The sequence below is a fragment of the Lampris incognitus genome, chromosome 1 (genome assembly GCF_029633865.1).
Source record: "Lampris incognitus isolate fLamInc1 chromosome 1, fLamInc1.hap2, whole genome shotgun sequence".
In the NCBI taxonomy this organism is placed as follows: Eukaryota; Metazoa; Chordata; class Actinopteri; order Lampriformes; family Lampridae; genus Lampris; species Lampris incognitus.
The window spans coordinates 91933784-91956645 of NC_079211.1; the positions used below are offsets into that span (position 1 = coordinate 91933784).

Sequence of the window (22862 nt, forward strand, 5' to 3'; positions counted from 1 at the left end):
TAAAACAAACCAACATGAGGATAAATCAGCTATAAAACAAACAAACATGAGGATAAATCAGACTATAAAACCAACCAACATGAGGATAAATCAGACTATAAAACAAAGCAACATGAGGATAAATCAGCTATAAAACAAACCAACATGAGGATAAATCAGACTATAAAACAAACAAACATGAGGATAAATCAGACTATAAAACAAACAAACATGAGGATAAATCAGACTATAAAACGAACAAACATGAGGAAAAATCAGACTATAAAACAAACCAACATGAGGATAAATCAGCTATAAAACAAACCAACATGAGGATAAATCAGACTATAAAACAAACCAACATGAGGATAAACCAGCTATAAAACAAACAAACATGAGGATAAATCAGCTGTAAAACAAACCAACATGAGGATAAATCAGACTATAAAACAAACCAACATGAGGACAAATCAGACTATAAAACAAACCAACATGAGGATAAATCAGCTATAAAACAAACCAACATGAGGATAAATCAGCTATAAAACAAATCAACATGAGGATAAATCAGCTATAAAACAAATCAACATGAGGATAAATCAGACTATAAAACTAACCAACATGAGGATAAATCAGCTATAAAACAAACCAACATGAGGACAAATCAGACTATAAAACAAACCAACATGAGGATAAATCAGCTATAAAACCAACCATCATGAGGATAAATCAGCTATAAAACAAATCAACATGAGGATAAATCAGACTATAAAACAAACAAACATGAGGACAAATCAGCTATAAAACAAACCAACATGAGGATAAATCAGACTATAAAACAAACCAACATGAGGATAAACCAGCTATAAAACAAACCAACATGAGGATAAACCAGCTATAAAACAAACCAACATGAGGATAAATCAGACTATAAAACAAACAAACATGAGGACAAATCAGCTATAAAACAAACCAACATGAGGATAAATCAGACTATAAAACAAACCAACATGAGGATAAACCAGCTATAAAACAAACAAACATGAGGATAAATCAGCTATAAAACAAACCAACATGAGGATAAATCAGCTATAAAACAAACCAACATAAGGATAAATCAGCTATAAAACAAACCAACATGAGGATAAATCAGCTATAAAACAAACCAACATGAGGATAAATCAGCAATAAAACAAACCAACATGAGGATAAATCAGACTATAAAGCAAACCAACATGAGGTTAAATCGACTATAAAACAAACCAACATGAGGTTAAATCAGACTATAAAACAAACCAACACGAGGATAAATCAGCTATAAAACAAACCAACATGAGGATAAATCAGCTATAAAACAAACCAACATGAGGATAAATCAGCTATAAAACAAACCAACATGAGGATAAATCAGACTATAAAACAAACAAACATGAGGATAAATCAGCTATAAAACAAACCAACATGAGGATAAATCAGACTATAAAACAAACAAACATGAGGATAAATCAGCTATAAAACAAACCAACATGAGGATAAATCAGCTATAAAACAAACCAACATGAGAATAAATCAGACTATAAAACAAACCAACAAGAGGATAAATCAGCTATAAAACAAATCAACATGAGGACAAATCAGACTATAAAACAAACCAACATGAGGATAAATCAGCTATAAAACCAACCAACATGAGGATAAATCAGCTATAAAACAAATCAACATGAGGATAAATCAAGACTATAAAACAAATCAACATGAGGATAAATCAGACTATAAAACAAACCAACATGAGGACAAATCAGCTATAAAACAAACCAACATGAGGATAAATCAGCTATAAAACAAACCAACATAAGGATAAATCAGCTATAAAACAAACCAACATGAGGATAAATCAGCTATAAAACAAACCAACATGAGAATAAATCAGACTATAAAACAAACAAACATGAGGATAAATCAGCTATGAAACAAACCAACATGAGGATAAATCAGCTATAAAACAAACCAACATGAGGATAAATCAGACAATAAAACAAACAAACATGAGGATAAATCAGCTATAAAACAAACCAACATGAGGATAAATCAGACTATAAAACAAACAAACATGAGGATAAATCAGCTATAAAACAAACCAACATGAGGATAAATCAGCTATAAAACAAACCAACATGAGGATAAATCAGACTATAAAACAAACAAACATGAGGAAAAATCAGACTATAAAACAAACCAACATGAGGATAAATCAGCTATAAAATAAACCAACATGAGGATAAATCAGACTATAAAACAAACCAGCATGAGGATAAACCAGCTATAAAACAAACAAACATGAGGATAAATCAGCTATAAAACAAACCAACATGAGGATAAATCAGACTATAAAGCAAACCAACATGAGGATAAATCAGACTATAAAACAAACCAACATGAGGATAGATCAGCTATAAAACAAATCAACATGAGGATAAATCAGACTATAAAACTAACCAACATGAGGATAAATCAGCTATAAAACAAACCAACATGAGGATAAATCAGCTATAAAACAAATCAACATGAGGATAAATCAGACTATAAAACAAATCAACATGAGGATAAATCAGACTATAAAACAAACCAACATGAGGACAAATCAGACTATAAAACAAACCAACATGAGGATAAATCAGCTATAAAACAAACCAACATAGGATAAATCAGCTATAAAACAAACCAACATGAGGATAAATCAGCTATAAAACAAACAAACATGAGGATAAATCAGACTATAAAACCAACCAACATGAGGATAAATCAGACTATAAAACAAAGCAACATGAGGATAAATCAGCTATAAAACAAACCAACATGAGGATAAATCAGACTATAAAACAAACAAACATGAGGATAAATCAGACTATAAAACAAACAAACATGAGGATAAATCAGACTATAAAACGAACAAACATGAGGAAAAATCAGACTATAAAACAAACCAACATGAGGATAAATCAGCTATAAAACAAACCAACATGAGGATAAATCAGACTATAAAACAAACCAACATGAGGATAAACCAGCTATAAAACAAACAAACATGAGGATAAATCAGCTGTAAAACAAACCAACATGAGGATAAATCAGACTATAAAACAAACCAACATGAGGACAAATCAGACTATAAAACAAACCAACATGAGGATAAATCAGCTATAAAACAAACCAACATGAGGATAAATCAGCTATAAAACAAATCAACATGAGGATAAATCAGCTATAAAACAAATCAACATGAGGATAAATCAGACTATAAAACTAACCAACATGAGGATAAATCAGCTATAAAACAAACCAACATGAGGACAAATCAGACTATAAAACAAACCAACATGAGGATAAATCAGCTATAAAACCAACCATCATGAGGATAAATCAGCTATAAAACAAATCAACATGAGGATAAATCAGACTATAAAACAAACAAACATGAGGACAAATCAGCTATAAAACAAACCAACATGAGGATAAATCAGACTATAAAACAAACCAACATGAGGATAAACCAGCTATAAAACAAACCAACATGAGGATAAACCAGCTATAAAACAAACCAACATGAGGATAAATCAGACTATAAAACAAACAAACATGAGGACAAATCAACTATAAAACAAACCAACATGAGGATAAATCAGACTATAAAACAAACCAACATGAGGATAAACCAGCTATAAAACAAACAAACATGAGGATAAATCAGCTATAAAACAAACCAACATGAGGATAAATCAGCTATAAAACAAACCAACATAAGGATAAATCAGCTATAAAACAAACCAACATGAGGATAAATCAGCTATAAAACAAACCAACATGAGGATAAATCAGCAATAAAACAAACCAACATGAGGATAAATCAGACTATAAAGCAAACCAACATGAGGTTAAATCGACTATAAAACAAACCAACATGAGGTTAAATCAGACTATAAAACAAACCAACACGAGGATAAATCAGCTATAAAACAAACCAACATGAGGATAAATCAGCTATAAAACAAACCAACATGAGGATAAATCAGCTATAAAACAAACCAACATGAGGATAAATCAGACTATAAAACAAACAAACATGAGGATAAATCAGCTATAAAACAAACCAACATGAGGATAAATCAGACTATAAAACAAACAAACATGAGGATAAATCAGCTATAAAACAAACCAACATGAGGATAAATCAGCTATAAAACAAACCAACATGAGAATAAATCAGACTATAAAACAAACCAACAAGAGGATAAATCAGCTATAAAACAAATCAACATGAGGACAAATCAGACTATAAAACAAACCAACATGAGGATAAATCAGCTATAAAACCAACCAACATGAGGATAAATCAGCTATAAAACAAATCAACATGAGGATAAATCAAGACTATAAAACAAATCAACATGAGGATAAATCAGACTATAAAACAAACCAACATGAGGACAAATCAGCTATAAAACAAACCAACATGAGGATAAATCAGCTATAAAACAAACCAACATAAGGATAAATCAGCTATAAAACAAACCAACATGAGGATAAATCAGCTATAAAACAAACCAACATGAGAATAAATCAGACTATAAAACAAACAAACATGAGGATAAATCAGCTATGAAACAAACCAACATGAGGATAAATCAGCTATAAAACAAACCAACATGAGGATAAATCAGACTATAAAACAAACAAACATGAGGATAAATCAGCTATAAAACAAACCAACATGAGGATAAATCAGACTATAAAACAAACAAACATGAGGATAAATCAGCTATAAAACAAACCAACATGAGGATAAATCAGCTATAAAACAAACCAACATGAGGATAAATCAGACTATAAAACAAACAAACATGAGGAAAAATCAGACTATAAAACAAACCAACATGAGGATAAATCAGCTATAAAATAAACCAACATGAGGATAAATCAGACTATAAAACAAACCAGCATGAGGATAAACCAGCTATAAAACAAACAAACATGAGGATAAATCAGCTATAAAACAAACCAACATGAGGATAAATCAGACTATAAAGCAAACCAACATGAGGATAAATCAGACTATAAAACAAACCAACATGAGGATAGATCAGCTATAAAACAAATCAACATGAGGATAAATCAGACTATAAAACTAACCAACATGAGGATAAATCAGCTATAAAACAAACCAACATGAGGATAAATCAGCTATAAAACAAATCAACATGAGGATAAATCAGACTATAAAACAAATCAACATGAGGATAAATCAGACTATAAAACAAACCAACATGAGGACAAATCAGACTATAAAACAAACCAACATGAGGATAAATCAGCTATAAAACAAACCAACATGAGGATAAATCAGCTATACAACAAACCAACATGAGGATAAATCAGCTATAAAACAAACAAACACGAGGATAAATCAGACTATAAAACCAACCAACATGAGGATAAATCAGACTATAAAACAAAGCAACATGAGGATAAATCAGCTATAAAACAAACCAACATGAGGATAAATCAGACTATAAAACAAACAAACATGAGGATAAATCAGACTATAAAACAAACAAACATGAGGATAAATCAGACTATAAAACGAACAAACATGAGGAAAAATCAGACTATAAAACAAACCAACATGAGGATAAATCAGCTATAAAACAAACCAACATGAGGATAAATCAGACTATAAAACAAACCAACATGAGGATAAACCAGCTATAAAACAAACAAACATGAGGATAAATCAGCTGTAAAACAAACCAACATGAGGATAAATCAGACTATAAAACAAACCAACATGAGGACAAATCAGACTATAAAACAAATCAACATGAGGATAAATCAGCTATAAAACAAACCAACATGAGGATAAATCAGCTATAAAACAAATCAACATGAGGATAAATCAGCTTTAAAACAAATCAACATGAGGATAAATCAGACTATAAAACTAACCAACATGAGGATAAATCAGCTATAAAACAAACCAACATGAGGACAAATCAGACTATAAAACAAACCAACATGAGGATAAATCAGCTATAAAACCAACCATCATGAGGATAAATCAGCTATAAAACAAATCAACATGAGGATAAATCAGACTATAAAACAAACAAACATGAGGACAAATCAGCTATAAAACAAACCAACATGAGGATAAATCAGACTATAAAACAAACCAACATGAGGATAAACCAGCTATAAAACAAACCAACATGAGGATAAACCAGCTATAAAACAAACCAACATGAGGATAAATCAGACTATAAAACAAACAAACATGAGGACAAATCAGCTATAAAACAAACCAACATGAGGATAAATCAGACTATAAAACAAACCAACATGAGGATAAACCAGCTATAAAACAAACAAACATGAGGATAAATCAGCTATAAAACAAACCAACATGAGGATAAATCAGCTATAAAACAAACCAACATAAGGATAAATCAGCTATAAAACAAACCAACATGAGGATAAATCAGCTATAAAACAAACCAACATGAGGATAAATCAGCAATAAAACAAACCAACATGAGGATAAATCAGACTATAAAGCAAACCAACATGAGGTTAAATCGACTATAAAACAAACCAACATGAGGTTAAATCAGACTATAAAACAAACCAACACGAGGATAAATCAGCTATAAAACAAACCAACATGAGGATAAATCAGCTATAAAACAAACCAACATGAGGATAAATCAGCTATAAAACAAACCAACATGAGAATAAATCAGACTATAAAACAAACAATCATGAGGATAAATCAGCTATAAAACAAACCAACATGAGGATAAATCAGCTATAAAACAAACCAACATGAGGATAAATCAGACTGTAAAACAAACAAACATGAGGATAAATCAGCTATAAAACAAACCAACATGAGGATAAATCAGACTATAAAACAAACAAACATGAGGATAAATCAGCTATAAAACAAACCAACATAAAAATAAATCAGACTATAAAACAAACCAACAAGAGGACAAATCAGACTGTAAAACAAACAAACATGAGGATAAATCAGCTATAAAACCAACCAACATGAGGATAAATCAGCTATAAAACAAATCAACATGAGGATAAATCAGACTATAAAACAAATCAACATGAGGATAAATCAGACTATAAAACAAACCAACATGAGGACAAATCAGCTATAAAACAAACCAACATGAGGATAAATCAGCTATAAAACAAACCAACATAAGGATAAATCAGCTATAAAACAAACCAACATGAGGATAAATCAGCTATAAAACAAACCAACATGAGGATAAATCAGCTATAAAACAAACCAACATGAGGACAAATCAGACTATAAAACAAACAAACATGAGGATAAATCAGCTATAAAACAAACCAACATGAGGATAAATCAGACTATAAAACAAACAAACATGAGGATAAATCAGCTATAAAATAAACCAACATGAGGATAAATCAGCTATAAAACAAACCAACATGAGAATAAATCAGACTATAAAACAAACCAACAAGAGGATAAATCAGCTATAAAACAAATCAACATGAGGATAAATCAGACTATAAAACAAATCAACATGAGGATAAATCAGACTATAAAACAAACCAACATGAGGACAAATCAGACTATAAAACAAACCAACATGAGGATAAATCAGCTATAAAACAAACCAACATGAGGATAAATCAGCTATAAAACAAACCAACATGAGGATAAATCAGCTATAAAACAAATCAACATGAGGATAAATCAGACTATAAAACAAACAAACATGAGGACAAATCAGCTATAAAACAAACCAACATGAGGATAAATCAGCTATAAAACAAATCAACATGAGGATAAATCAGACTATAAAACAAATCAACATGAGGATAAATCAGACTATAAAACAAACCAACATGAGGACAAATCAGCTATAAAACAAACCAACATGAGGATAAATCAGCTACAAAACAAACCAACATAAGGATAAATCAGCTATAAAACAAACCAACATGAGGATAAATCAGCTATAAAACAAACCAACATGAGGATAAATCAGCAATAAAACAAACCAACATGAGGATAAATCAGACTATAAAGCAAACCAACATGAGGTTAAATCGACTATAAAACAAACCAACATGAGGTTAAATCAGACTATAAAACAAACCAACACGAGGGTAAATCAGCTATAAAACAAACCAACATGAGGATAAATCAGCTATAAAACAAACCAACATAAGGATAAATCAGCTATAAAACAAACCAACATGAGGATAAATCAGCTATAAAACAAACCAACATGAGGATAAATCAGCAATAAAACAAACCAACATGAGGATAAATCAGACTATAAAGCAAACCAACATGAGGTTAAATCGACTATAAAACAAACCAACATGAGGTTAAATCAGACTATAAAACAAACCAACACGAGGGTAAATCAGCTATAAAACAAACCAACATGAGGATAAATCAGACTATAAAACAAACAAACATGAGGACAAATCAGCTATAAAACAAACCAACATGAGGATAAATCAGACTATAAAACAAACCAACATGAGGATAAACCAGCTATAAAACAAACAAACATGAGGATAAATCAGCTATAAAACAAACCAACATGAGGATAAATCAGACTATAAAACAAACCAACATGAGGATAAATCAGCTATAAAACAAACCAACATGAGGATAAATCAGCTATAAAACAAATCAACATGAGGATAAATCAGACTATAAAACAGATCAACATGAGGATAAATCAGACTATAAAACAAACCAACATGAGGACAAATCAGCTATAAAACAAACCAACATGAGGATAAATCAGCTATAAAACAAACCAACATAAGGATAAATCAGCTATAAAACAAACCAACATGAGGATAAATCAGCTATAAAACAAACCAACATGAGGATAAATCAGCAATAAAACAAACCAACATGAGGATAAATCAGACTATAAAGCAAACCAACATGAGCTTAAATCGACTATAAAACAAACCAACATGAGGTTAAATCAGACTATAAAACAAACCAACACGAGGGTAAATCAGCTATAAAACAAACCAACATGAGGATAAATCAGCTATAAAACAAACCAACATGAGGATAAATCAGCTATAAAACAAACCAACATGAGGATAAATCAGCTATAAAACAAACCAACATGAGGATAAATCAGCAATAAAACAAACCAACATGAGGATAAATCAGACTATAAAGCAAACCAACATGAGGTTAAATCGACTATAAAACAAACCAACATGAGGTTAAATCAGACTATAAAACAAACCAACACGAGGGTAAATCAGCTATAAAACAAACCAACATGAGGATAAATCAGCTATAAAACAAACCAACATGAGGATAAATCAGCTATAAAACAAACCAACATGAGGATAAATCAGCTATAAAACAAACCAACATGAGAATAAATCAGACTATAAAACAAACAAACATGAGGATAAATCAGCTATAAAACAAACCAACATGAGGATAAATCAGCTATAAAACAAACCAACATGAGGATAAATCAGACTATAAAACAAACAAACATGAGGATAAATCAGCTATAAAACAAACCAACATGAGGATAAATCAGACTATAAAACAAACAAACATGAGGATAAATCAGCTATAAAACAAACCAACATAAGGATAAATCAGCTATAAAACAAATCAACATGAGGACAAATCAGACTATAAAGCAAACCAACATGAGGATAAATCAGCTATAAAACCAACCAACATGAGGATAAATCAGCTATAAAACAAATCAACATGAGGATAAATCAAGACTATAAAACAAATCAACATGAGGATAAATCAGACTATAAAACAAACCAACATGAGGACAAATCAGCTATAAAACAAACCAACATGAGGATAAATCAGCTATAAAACAAACCAACATAAGGATAAATCAGCTATAAAACAAACCAACATGAGGATAAATCAGCTATAAAACAAACCAACATGAGAATAAATCAGACTATAAAACAAACAAACATGAGGATAAATCAGCTATGAAACAAACCAACATGAGGATAAATCAGCTATAAAACAAACAAACATGAGGACAAATCAGCTATAAAACAAACCAACATGAGGATAAATCAGACTATAAAACCAACCAACATGAGGATAAATCAGACTATAAAACAAACAAACATGAGGATAAATCAGCTATAAAACAAACCAACATGAGGATAAATCAGCTATAAAACAAACCAACATGAGGATAAATCAGACTATAAAACAAACAAACATGAGGAAAAATCAGACTATAAAACAAACCAACATGAGGATAAATCAGCTATAAAACAAACCAACATGAGGATAAATCAGACTATAAAACAAACCAGCATGAGGATAAACCAGCTATAAAACAAACAAACATGAGGATAAATCAGCTATAAAACAAACCAACATGAGGATAAATCAGACTATAAAGCAAACCAACATGAGGATAAATCAGACTATAAAACAAACCAACATGAGGATAGATCAGCTATAAAACAAATCAACATGAGGATAAATCAGACTATAAAACTAACCAACATGAGGATAAATCAGACTATAAAACAAACCAACATGAGGATAAATCAGCTATAAAACAAACCAACATGAGGATAAATCAGCTATAAAACAAATCAACATGAGGATAAATCAGACTATAAAACAAATCAACATGAGGATAAATCAGACTATAAAACAAACCAGCATGAGGATAAATCAGACTATAAAACAAATCAACATGAGGATAAATCAGACTATAAAACAAATCAACATGAGGATAAATCAGACTATAAAACAAACCAACATGAGGATAAATCAGACTATAAAACAAACCAACATGAGGATAAATCAGCTATAAAACAAATCAACATGAGGATAAATCAGACTATAAAACAAATCAACATGAGGATAAATCAGACTATAAAACAAACCAACATGAGGACAAATCAGACTATAAAACAAACCAACATGAGGATAAATCAGCTATAAAACAAACCAACATGAGGATAAATCAGCTATAAAACAAACCAACATGAGGATAAATCAGCTATAAAACAAACCAACATGAGGATAAATCAGCTATAAAACAAACATGTGGTCAGTGCATGACAGTTGAGGTGGAGACAGAGGTGCACTTCCTCCTTAAATGTGACATGTGATTCCAGAGAACCAGGAAATGGACGATGCAGGTAAGCTGCGGGTGGTCCTGGGAGGGGACCAGCGGGGAGCGTTGCAGCAAGATTTATATTTTCCTGCCACATCTTGAGACACAGTGGGTGACGGCACCTATCAGTTTGTTATTCGCTGTCATCATTATTTAGTGAATGCCTTGTGGCAGATGCTTTTGGTCCAGGGCGACGTGCGGGCTGTAGGTGGCGCATTCTCAATGAGTGTGGCCCCCTGGGGCTGAGCGCACGGCCTCGCCGTTGTTGGTGCCGTGTTCTTCCCGGCTAGGCTGCGAAACCATAAACTATTATTGCTGTTGTTGTTGTCTGATGTTATAATCGTTGTTGTTGTGCTGTTATTTTACATGCTTTGGCAACATGTACACAAACCTATGTCCTGCCAATGAAGCAAATATTTAATTGAATTGAGAGGGACAGAGAGAGAGAGCGAGGGAGAGGGAGAGAGAGTGAGGGAGAGAGAGAGCGAGGGAGAGAGCGAGGGAGAGAGAGAGAGGGAGGGAAAGAGCGAGGGAGAGAGGGCGAGGGAGAGAGAGAGGGAGAGAGAGAGAGAGGGAGAGAGCGAGGGAGAGGGGGAGAGAGAGAGAGCGAGGGAGAGAGAAGGAGGGAGAGAGAGAGAGGGAGGGAGAGAGAGGGAGAGGGAGACTCTGCAATCACTTCCTGGTTTAGGACTCTGCAGGCTGCATGTGCATCCCCGGACATTTCTCAGAAGGAAGGTTGACATACGTGAAAAACAAACACACGTGAGTGGCAGGGTGTGTGTAACAATGCATTTCCCTGACAGCCACACAACTGTTTACTGTAATGGTACTGATCAGGTTTAAGCCGATGACAGGAGGCTATGCGGTTGGGGTTCAAGTCTTTTCCTCGTGCGATACTGACAGGCTGATTAATGGGAAGCCACATGCACCTACACAGTTGGTTGGATGGATGACCCAGGTGAATTGTCGTGGTTGTGGGATGATGATGCATCATGGGAATGCCGGTGCAACATATAGAAAAATGCCCTTGGCTGTTAACGATATAACCCTCAGATGAAAGCATAACACTAACCTCTCTCCATAAACCGGTTGTGTTTGGCTTCATCTGATCTTTCTCTGGTGTTTTTCCTACGTTATGGAAATTTAATGCTGGTGTTTCTCATGGAGTCCTGGAGGACCAGCTTGGACATCAAAGCACTTAGCATGCAGGGTTGTATGTCAGCATATATTAATGTGTTTAAGAATACAGTCTATCACATTATGTAAAGTATAACGTCAATTCAAAGCCAGTTTTCAGGCAATACCTCTTTGGGTATTTCAGACCCCATTCTGTGAGAAACGTTGGGTGATGGATTGTCACTGTCGTTCATTTAAACATCAAAACTGAGCATCTCTGCTCTCTGCAGATGATGTGGTTTTGTTGGCTTCATCAGAACGCGACCTCCAGCGCACACTGGGGCGGTTTGCAGCTGAGTGTGAAATGGCCGGGATGAGAGTCAGCACCTCCAAGTCTGACGCCATGGTTCTCTACCGGAATATGGTGGATTGCTCCCTCCGGGTTGGGGATGAGTTGTTGCCTCAAGTGAAGGGCTTCAAGTATCTCGGGGTCTTGTTCACGAGTGGGGGTAGCATGGAGCGGCAGATTGACAGGTGGATTGGTGCAGCATCAGCAGTAATGTGGACGTTGTACCGGACCGTTGTGGTGAAGAGGGAGCTGAGCCGGGAGGCAAAGCTCCCAATTTACCAGTCAGTCTTGGTTCCAACCCTCACCTATGGTCATGAGCTTTGGGTCATGAAAGGGTGAGATCGCAGATACAAGCGGCTGAAATGAGTTTCCTCCATAGGGTGTCTGGGCTCAGCCTTAGAGATAGGGTGAGGAGCTCAGACATCCAAAGGGAACTCGGAGTAGAGCCGCTGCTCCTTCGCATCGAAAGGAGCCAGTTGAGTTGGTTCGGACAACTGATTAGGATGCCTCCTGGGCACCTTCCTGTGGAGGTTTTCCCGGCACGTCCAACTGCGAGGAGACCTCGGGGTAGACCCAGAACTCGTTGGAGGGACTACATGTCCAATCTGGCCTGGGAACGCTTTAGGGTCCCCCAGGAGGAGCTGGAGGGTGTTGCTGGGGTGAGGGACATCTGGAGTGCCCTGCTTAGCTTGCTGCCACCGCGACCCGACCCCGGAGAAGCGGCTGATGGTGAATGAATGAAAATTGGGTATCATGATATGGCAAACTCCAAATTTCATCCCGATACAAAGCAATTTAAAGACAATAAATAGTAATATGCCGGCATGGTGGCGCAGTGGTTAGCACGGTTTCCTCACAGCAAGAAGGTCCTGAGTTCGAGTCCAACCTTGGGACTCATCCTGTGGGTGGAGTTTGCATGTTCTCCCCGTGTCTGCGTGGGTTTCCTCCAGGTGCTTCAGTTTCCTCCCACAGTCCAAAGACATGTAGGTCAGGTGAATCGGCCGTACTAAATTGTCCCTAGGTGTAAATGTGTGTCGGCTCGGCAGCCTGTCCAGGGTGTTTCCCCGCCTGCCGCCCAGTGACTGCTAGGATAGGCTCCAGCATCCCCATGACCCTGAGAGCAGGATGAGCGGTTTAGATGATGGATGGATGGATGGATTTTACTTCACATCATGTGACGTCCTGGTGTCTTTGAGGTTCTAACTGATAACAGATGGACTGGTTGACAGAGACACTGTGGTTAGATCTGTTCATGCATGGGTCATGGTGAACAGATATGGTCATAGTGCACACCTGTATCACTGCTGAGTCTCACAGGTTAAAGGCCATTTTGATCATGTATCACCAATGTGGCTGGAAGTGAATCATAATAACCTGACCTGACAACAGAGAAGTTTCTGTTTAAATCTGCTACCTAATACCCACACTCCTGTGTGTGTGTGTGTGTGTGTGTGTGTGTGTGTGTGTGTGTGTGTGTGTGTGTGTGTGTGTGTGTGTGTAGGAGTGTGAACAGGATCCATGTTGTGAATATCAGACGTGTAAACTGAAGAAAGGCACTCAGTGTGCCTACGGAGTCTGTTGCCACAAGTGTCAGGTAGGAACCAGAACCAGATCCAGACCAGAAAACAGGACTTTCTGAACCTTTATCACTGAGCCGGATCACCTAACCTCATCTTCAGTCGTGAGAAATGTGGAGTGCAGGCTGATGATGTGTCCTGTGAAGTGGTCACACAAAAGCAGAACACACTAGATCCATAACTTTAACTACTGTATATGTCAACACATTGAACATAATATAATTTATTTAAAGCTCTAATTTAACAGGTTCTGCTAATCCTTCCATCCTGTCTTGTTACTGAGGCCTGGAGGCCAGTTGAACCAGTTAACTCTGTTAAACTGAATGTCTGCTGACCCTGCTACCTTACCAGCAACTCACATGACTAGAAAGACATAGTTACATCTGTTTTGAAATGTGTGTGTCTGTGTATCTCTCTCTCTCTCTCTCTCTCTCTCTCTCTCTCTCTCTCTCTCTCTCTCTCTCTCTCTCTCTCTTTCTCTCTCTCTCTCTCTCTCAGTTCCTGCCGGGTGGAACCGTGTGCAAGGCCAGCACAGATGAGTGTGATCTCCCAGAGTACTGTAATGGCTCCTCAGCTTTCTGCCAACAAGACGTTTACATCCAGGTAGACAAATAACAACACAATGAATACAACCTTTTCCTGCTTCACATCAGCAGGAATTGGATTTGAGCTGCTGTCCACTGTGACACTCAGACATAACACAACATTTCAAAATAAAAGACCAGCATGAAATTCAATAGTTAGAAGTCAGAAAAAATCAATGACACACAATCACAGATGGAAAAACCATCCCTCAACAGAGGAGGAGGTCTGCGACACCACCTATCTCCCACTTACAATGCCATCCTTTCAGCTCTACCCAGGAGACTCAAAAGCTTAGCCTCCAAGAACAGCAGTCAATCACTAACGGCTCAAACCACTCAGGACCACTGAATGGAGCACTAACGAAGTCGAAACTAACACCTCCAACGAGACTGTCGTTGCTACACATCAGAACACAAAAGAGCCATGGACATCACTAGCTTTGATAACGACTCCAAAGAGGCTAAATATCTGAGTTTCATCACCAGCCAGTCAGACTAGCTTGGTCTAGTCAGAAAGGCACGAACTGATGAAGCCTCTTGGATGAGAGGCAAAACGTCTTCACGGATATATAACCAAGTCCAGTTGCACTTGATTCAACTCCTTTGGATAACCATGACCTGGATGAATGAGAACATTCACAGACATGTGTGAATGAGGTGATGATGGTGATTATGGGGACGGAAATCTAAGTTCAGTTTTTCTTAGAGTGGTAGAAGAGAAGGAAATCATGGACACTGTAAACAAATGTGAGAACAAAAAATCTACTGACTGGAATGATTTTGATATGACAATAGTTAAGAAAGTAATCTAATGTATTGCTACACAACTAACCCACATCTATAACATGTCCTTTCACTCTGGTAAAGTTCCAAGCAAAATTAAAACAGCTAAAGTCATACCCTTATATAAAACCAGAGACAGACACCAATTTACACACTACAGACTGATTTCATTATTGTCACAATTCTCCAAAATACTAGAAAAACTAGTTGCTGCCAGACTACACACATTCATTGAGAAGCACAACCTGCTGACTGATGGCCAGTACGGGTTTCAACCACACAGATCCACATCTCTGCTGCTCATTGAATAAATGAAGAAATAACTAACTGCATAGACCAAAAAAAAAGTTTGTTGTGGGAATATTTATAGATAAAAAAAGCTTTTGACACTACTGACCACAACAGATTAATAGATAAAGTGAAAGGTGTGGTATCAGAGGGGTGGTACAGAATAGTCTAAGAAGCTATTTAAGTAACAGGCAGTAGTTTGTAAAGACAGGTGAACATAACTCATCATGCATGGATATTACTTGTGGTGTACCACAGGGCTCGGTTTTAGGTCCACAACTGTTCATTATGCACTTAAATGATATATGCAAGATATTAAAAACATATTGAAATGTGTTCTATTTGCTGATGACACTAATATATTTTGTTCTGGTGAAAATGTACAGCAGCTTTTGGAGGTGACCACAATAGAAATGGAAAAATTAAAACGGTGGTTTGACGAAAACAAATTATCGTTAAATCTGGACAAAACAAAGTTTATGTTGTTTGGAAATTATAAAATAAACACCAAAGTAAAAGCAGGGATAGACAATGTCCAGCTAGAAAGAGGATATGAAAATAAATTCCTAGGTGTGATACTAGACCAGAGTGGCACAGTGGCGAAGTGGTTAGCGCGGTCAACTCACAGCAAGAAGGACCTGGGTTCGAGCCCTGGGGTAGTCCAACCTTGGTGGGTCATCCCGGGTCGTCCTCTGTGTGGAGTTTGCATGTTCTCCTCGTGTCTGTGTGGGTTTCCTCTAGGCGCTCGGGTTCCCTCCCACAGTCCAAAGACATGTAGGTCAGGTGAATTGGCAGTACGAAATTGTCCCTAGGAACGAGTGTGTGTGTGTGTGTGTGTGTGTGTGTGTGTGTGTGTGTGTGTGTGTGTGTGTGTGTGTGTGTGTGTGTGTCGGCCCTGTGATGGCCTGGCAGCCTGTCCAGGGTGTCTCCCTGCCTGCTGCCCAATGACTGCTGGAATAGGCTCCAGCATCCCCGTGACCCTGAGAGCAGGATAAGCGGGTAAGACAATGGATAGATGATGAATGGATACTAGACCACAAAATCTGCTGGAAACCTCACATAACATATGTGCTAGCAAAGCTGGCAAGAAGCATTGCAGTCATGAGAAAAGCAAGACACATTCTAGATCATAAGTCAATGTAGACTCTGTATTGTTAATTCATTTTACCATATCTGATCTACTGTGGAGTTATGGGGCAACACCTAAAAAACCAACGTACAACCATTACAAAAAAGAGCCATAAGAATAGTTAATAATGTAGGATATTGTGAACACACCAACAAGCTATAAGGGGATTTAGTAGAATTTAACAGTGTGGTGATACACAATTGAGGGTAGCTCCACCAGGGGCTGCTGCTCCTTTAAGGCGGACATTTTAGAGTGCTGACATAGGCACTGCTTAGAGTTTCCGGGGTGGAGCCATGTTGCAGCGGCCTAGCGGTTGGTTAGCTGGTTGCCACGAGAGATTGTGCTGTATCGGTGTTGCTTTGTGTGGCGAGTAAACGGAATTGACTCGACTCGAACTCTCCGTCTCCTCATTCCCTCACTCCCACATTGGTGACCCCGCACGTTGACAACGAACATGTCGACCCAAAGCGATGACGACACCTCTCCGGCTCCGAGTGATGCTAACGGTATGGCTCATGTTAGTGCTAGCATCTCAGCAGCGACGGTGAAGTTGCCCGAGTTTTGGCAGCACCGTCCCCGGCCGGCCATGGTTTCAGCACATTGAAGCCCAGTTCGAGCTGGGAGGAATAACGCCAGACGGTACGAGGTATTTCCATGTGGTGGCGGCATTGGATGCCCGGACGACAGCCCGAGCTATGGGGCTACTGGAAGCCCCCCCGGCTGTGGGGAAATACGGCGCACTCAAGGCCTTCCTTTTTCAGCTCTTCGAGCTGTCGGAGATGGAGAAGGCGGGTCGCCTGTTGTCACTCAACGGACTGGGCGATAGCAAACCTTCTGAGCTGCTGGAGAAGATGTTGGCCGTTTTGGGCTCGGCGGACCCCTCCTTCATTTTCACCCATATGTTTCTACGGCAGCTCCCAGCACATGTGCGCACAGCGCTAGCCAGCTCCCCCCCCCTCTCTTCCACCAAAGACTACCGCACTCTGGGTGCGGCAGCGGACAGGATTTTCCTCGCCAACCAGCAGCAGTTCATTCATGCGATGGTCCCCACCCAGAGCTCGCCCCCACCGCTGGAGGACACAGCGGGTTGTGTTATTACCACAACAGGTTTGGTGCCAGGGCCAAGCAGTGTTGCCCGCCGTGCAGCTTCAGCGTCCAGGGAAATGCCAGGGCCGGCGCTGAATAGCAGCTATGAGCACCGGCGAGAACAGCAGGCTGTTGTTTATCAAGGACGCCTTATCTGGCCGCTGGTCGGCTGCTGGTCGATTCGGGCGCTCAGTGTAGCATCCTGCCTGCATCACCCGCGGACACCATGGCCGGTGGACAAGGCCCCCCGATGGATGCCGCGAACGGCACGCCCATACGTACCTACGGCACCAGGTATGTGGAGGTGTGTTTCGGCGGGCGGCGTTTCGGCTGGGACTTAGTTATGGCCGCGGTGTCGGTTACCCTCCTGGGCGTGGACTTCCTGTGCGCCTTCAAGCTGCTGGTGGATGTTACAAACTGTCGCTTGATCGATGCTGTCTCTTTCGCTACATACCCGTGCAAACTGGGAGGTGCAGGGACGCTCGGCCTGTCAAACATTCTTGCCGCCGGAGACACGTATCAACGACTGCTCACAGAGTTCCCTGACCTCACCACACCTACGTTCTCTTCAGCGGTGGCCAAGCACGGCGTGGAGCACCATATTGCCACTGACGGCCCCCCGGTCTACGCACGTGCTCGGCGCCTCGACTCTGCTAAGCTCGCGATCGCCAAGGAGGAGTTTGCTACCATGGAACGCCTTGGCATTGTGCGCCGCTCGGACAGCCCGTAGGCCTCCCACCTGCACATGGTTTCTAGGGCTGACGGCGGTTGGCACCCCTGCGGCGATTTTCGTCACCTGAACAACGCCACAACCCCTGACCGGTACCCCATCCCGCACATACAGGATTTCTCCGCCCACCTGGCGGGGGCCACCATCTTTTCCAAAGTAGATTTGGTGCGGGGCTACCACCAGGTACCGGTCCACCCTCGGGACGTGCCCAAGACAACGGTCATCACGCCATTTGGACTCTTCGAGTTCCTGCGGATGCCCTTCGGTCTCAAGGAGGCAGCGCAGACGTTCCAGCGGCTGATGGACTCTGTGCTACGGGATATGCCGTTCTTGTTTGTTTACTTGGATGACATTCTCTTGGCCAGTGCATCCGCGGAGGAGCACCTGACGCAGCTCCGGCAGTTGTTCGAGCAGCTCAGTGCGCATGGACTCATAGTCAACCCAGCCAAGTGCCAGTTTGGCCTGTCGTCCATCAACTTCCTCGGCCACCGCATCTCCCCACAGGGATCCGTTCAGCTTCCTGCCAGAGTGGACGTCGTCGCCAGTTTTCCATGCCCCCGCACTGTGAAGTCCCTGCAGGAGTTCTTGGGCATGGTGAACTTTTATAACAGGTTCATTCCCCACGCAGCTCACCGCATGTGGCCCTTGTACGAGGCCCTACGGGGCAAGGAAGCCAAGGGCGAGGTAGACTGGTCCCCGGGGATGGACGAAGCTTTCAACGACGCCAAGGCTGCGCTGGCCAATTCCGCTTTGCTGGCGCACCCGTCCCCCACTGCCCCGATTGCCCTCACAACCGACGCCTCTGACTATGCGGTCGGGGTGGTGTGCGAGCAGTGGGTGGGCAGCACCTGGCAGCCCCTTGCCTTCTTTAGCAAACAGCTTAAGGACAACGAGCAGAAGTACAGCACCTTCGACCGGGAGCTCCTGGGTCGCTTCCTCGCCACCCGACACTTCAGATTCCTGTTGGAAGGCCGCCATTTCACTGCCTTCATCGACCACAAACCGCTGACATTTGCCATGGCCAAGACCTCCGAGCCGTGGTCCGGGCGCCAACAGCATCAGCTCTCTGCCATCTTGGAGTTTACCACGGACATCCGGCACGTGGCTGGCAAGGACAACTTGGTCGCTGACTGCCTCTCCCGGGTGGTGGCAGGGTCCGTTCACTTGGGACTCGATTACGCTGCCATGGCTGCAGACCAAGCCGCTGACACGGACATCCAGGCCTATCGGACGGCCGCTACGGGGCTGCGGTTGGAGGATGTGTTTGACAGCGCCAACGCCACGATCCTCTGCGACGTTTCCATGGGCCAGCCCCGCCCCATGGTGCCCGCCGGCTGGTGGCGCCATGTTTTTGACGTTATGCATGGCCTTTCCCACCAGGGTGTGAAGGTGTCCACTAAGCTGGTGGGGGCCAAGTTCGTCTGGCCCGGCCTCAGGAAGGACGTCAAGGCCTGGGCTGACTCCTGCGTGGCATGCCAGCGTTCCAAAGTACACTGTCATACCAAAGTCCCCTTAGCGCCATTCCTGGTGCCCGAGAGGCGTTTTGACTATGTGAATGTGGATCTGGTGGGCCCCCTGCCCCCCTCCCACGGGATCACTCACCTTCTCACCATGGTGGACAGGACCACAAGGTGGCCGGAAGCTGTTCCCCTGTCATCGACCACGTCTACTGAGGTGGCCCGGGCGTTCATCGGGTCATGGGTGGCCTGTTTTGGCACGCCGGCTGACCTCACCTCTGACAGGGGCCTGCAGTTCACGTCGGAGCTCTGGACTGCAGTCGCGGAGGGGCTGGGGGTGTAGCTCCACCGCACCACAGCGTATAACCCGCAGTGCAACGGACTTTGTGAACGGTTTCATTGATCTATGAAAGCCGCTCTTCGTGTCAGCCTTACGGACAGCAACTGGGTCGATCACCTCCCGTGGGTCATGCTCGGCCTTCGCTCTGCCCCCAAGGAAGACCTCCAGTCCTCGTCTGCATAGCTGGTTTATGGCCAGCCGCTGCGTGTCCCGGGTGAGTTTCTCCCAGACGCTGTGGCCCCCTGGTCAGCAGCTTCTCATCGGGCTGTGGCTCGGGACAGTGCCAACGCTTTCGCTCCGATCCCTACATCTCACCACTGCCTCCCTCAGTCCTACATCCCCAAGAATCCGCTGTTGGCCAGGTACGTCTTCATCCGCCACGACAGCCACCGTACCCCCCTGCAGGGCAAGCCAGAGCGGGTCTCGGTGGACCGTCCCAAGCCTGCCCATTTGGACCTGGGTGGGCCGGTCGAACTGGCCCTCCCCTCGCGGCGTGGACGCCCCCCCCTTCTCAGGCCCCTGGTCCAGCCTCAGCCCCTGCCTAGGCTCCCGCTCTGTCCCCTGCCCCCGCCCCCATACCCATTCAGCGCAGCCGTTTTGGCTGCCTGGTCCGCCCCCCGAGATGTTGACTGTTTCACTGAAGACTGTTCGCCTGTTGGCTGTTTGTGTTTCACTGAATACTTTTGTGTTACATTACTGTTTTGCATTTTTTCGTGATGGTGAATTCTGAGGGGCCTGTGTGGTGATACACAATTGAGGGTAGATTCACCAGGGGCTGCTACTCCTTTAAGGCAGATGTTCAGAGTGCTGACATAGGCACTGCTTAGCGTTTCTGGGGTGGAGCCATGTTTTCAGCAGCCTAGCGGTTAGCTGGTTGCCACGAGAGATTGTGCTGTATCGTGTGTTTTTTTGTGTGGCGAGTAAACGGAATTGACTCTCGACTCGATCTCTCCGTCTCCTCATTCCTGCACTCCCACAACAGTACAAATAATTTTCAAAGCAAGAAACAATCTACTACCGAGTCATATACAAAAAAAATGCACTGGCACCTCATCTGGTCAGCCGGGGTGCCTGTTCAGGGGGTAGAGGGAACTGGGGGGAAAAGCATGATCCTCCCACGCGCTACATCCCCCTGGCGAAACTCCTCACTGTCTGGTGAAAAGAAGCAGCTGGTGACTCCACATGTATCGGAGGAGGCATGTGGTAGTCTGCAGCCTTCCACGGAACGGCAGAGGGGGCGGAGCAGCGACTGGGGTGGCTCGGAAGAGTGGGGTAGTTGGCCGGGTATGATTGGGGAGAAAAAAGTGGGGGAAAATGAAAAAAAAAAGTTCTTAAATGTTTTCCTATGATACGTGCGGAAGAGAAGTCAACGCCAGAGTCACAAAACGTTTTTTTATGACCAGGTTAAATCTCACATGTCGTGTTGAGATTAAACTCACTTCCAGTCATCCTTGAATAAGGAAAGCTGGTTCTTAGAGTCGTATGATAATGATAAAAATGAAGAATCTCTTCAGGTGTTTCCTTTACATCTAGACATGAGGCTGTAAAAACCAACTGAAAAGAGAAAAAAAACTTAACACTGACTGAAAGAATGAAAACTTTCTGAGGACAGTTTTTAAATTGGAAAGTTAATGAAGTCTCAGTTCCACTAATGTGAAAACAGTGTGTTATTTCTAGAACTAACTAGAAGGCCTACTTCACCGTTCTTTTAGACTTAAGTGCTGGCTTTGACAAATGCGATCACAGTATCCTCTTACATCACACAGTATCCTCTTACATTTATTACTCTGATACCTCTCCAACAGAACTTTTTCTGTTGTTCTGAGTAACTCTACTTCCTCAATGGCTCAGTTGAGTTGTGGTGTCCCTCAAGGCTCATTTCTTGGCCCCCTTCTGTTTTTTATATACATACTACCTCTTGGCCACGTTATTAAAAATCATGGTGTTTTACCATTTTTATGCTGACGACACTCAGTTATACATGCCACTAAAACCCGCAGATCCTAGCAGCCTAGCAAATCTCCCAACTTGCTTCTCTGATATTAAATCCTGGATGACCCAAATTTTTCTTAAATTTAATGATGATAAGCCTGATGTCATTATGTCCGGTCCCCCAAATTCCATCAGCCCTTTTGGTACTAAGCTTGGTGGTCTGTCAAATAGTATTAAGCAGGCTGCTAAGAATCTAGGGGTAATATTTGATGCTAACGTCTCTTTTGGTA

At 41.0% G+C, this 22862-nt stretch overlaps 1 protein-coding gene across 1 annotated transcript in view; it reads left to right on the forward strand.

Annotated features, from left to right (window-relative positions):
- adam9 (ADAM metallopeptidase domain 9) overlaps positions 1 to 22862 on the forward strand; it is a 328309-nt gene that overhangs the window by 285110 nt on the left and 20337 nt on the right. Inside the window, exons 13-14 of the mRNA XM_056273741.1 lie at positions 14168 to 14260; positions 14742 to 14846. Of these exons, the coding sequence (XP_056129716.1) occupies positions 14168 to 14260; positions 14742 to 14846 (198 nt within the window). The remainder of the gene's footprint in view (positions 1 to 14167; positions 14261 to 14741; positions 14847 to 22862) is intronic.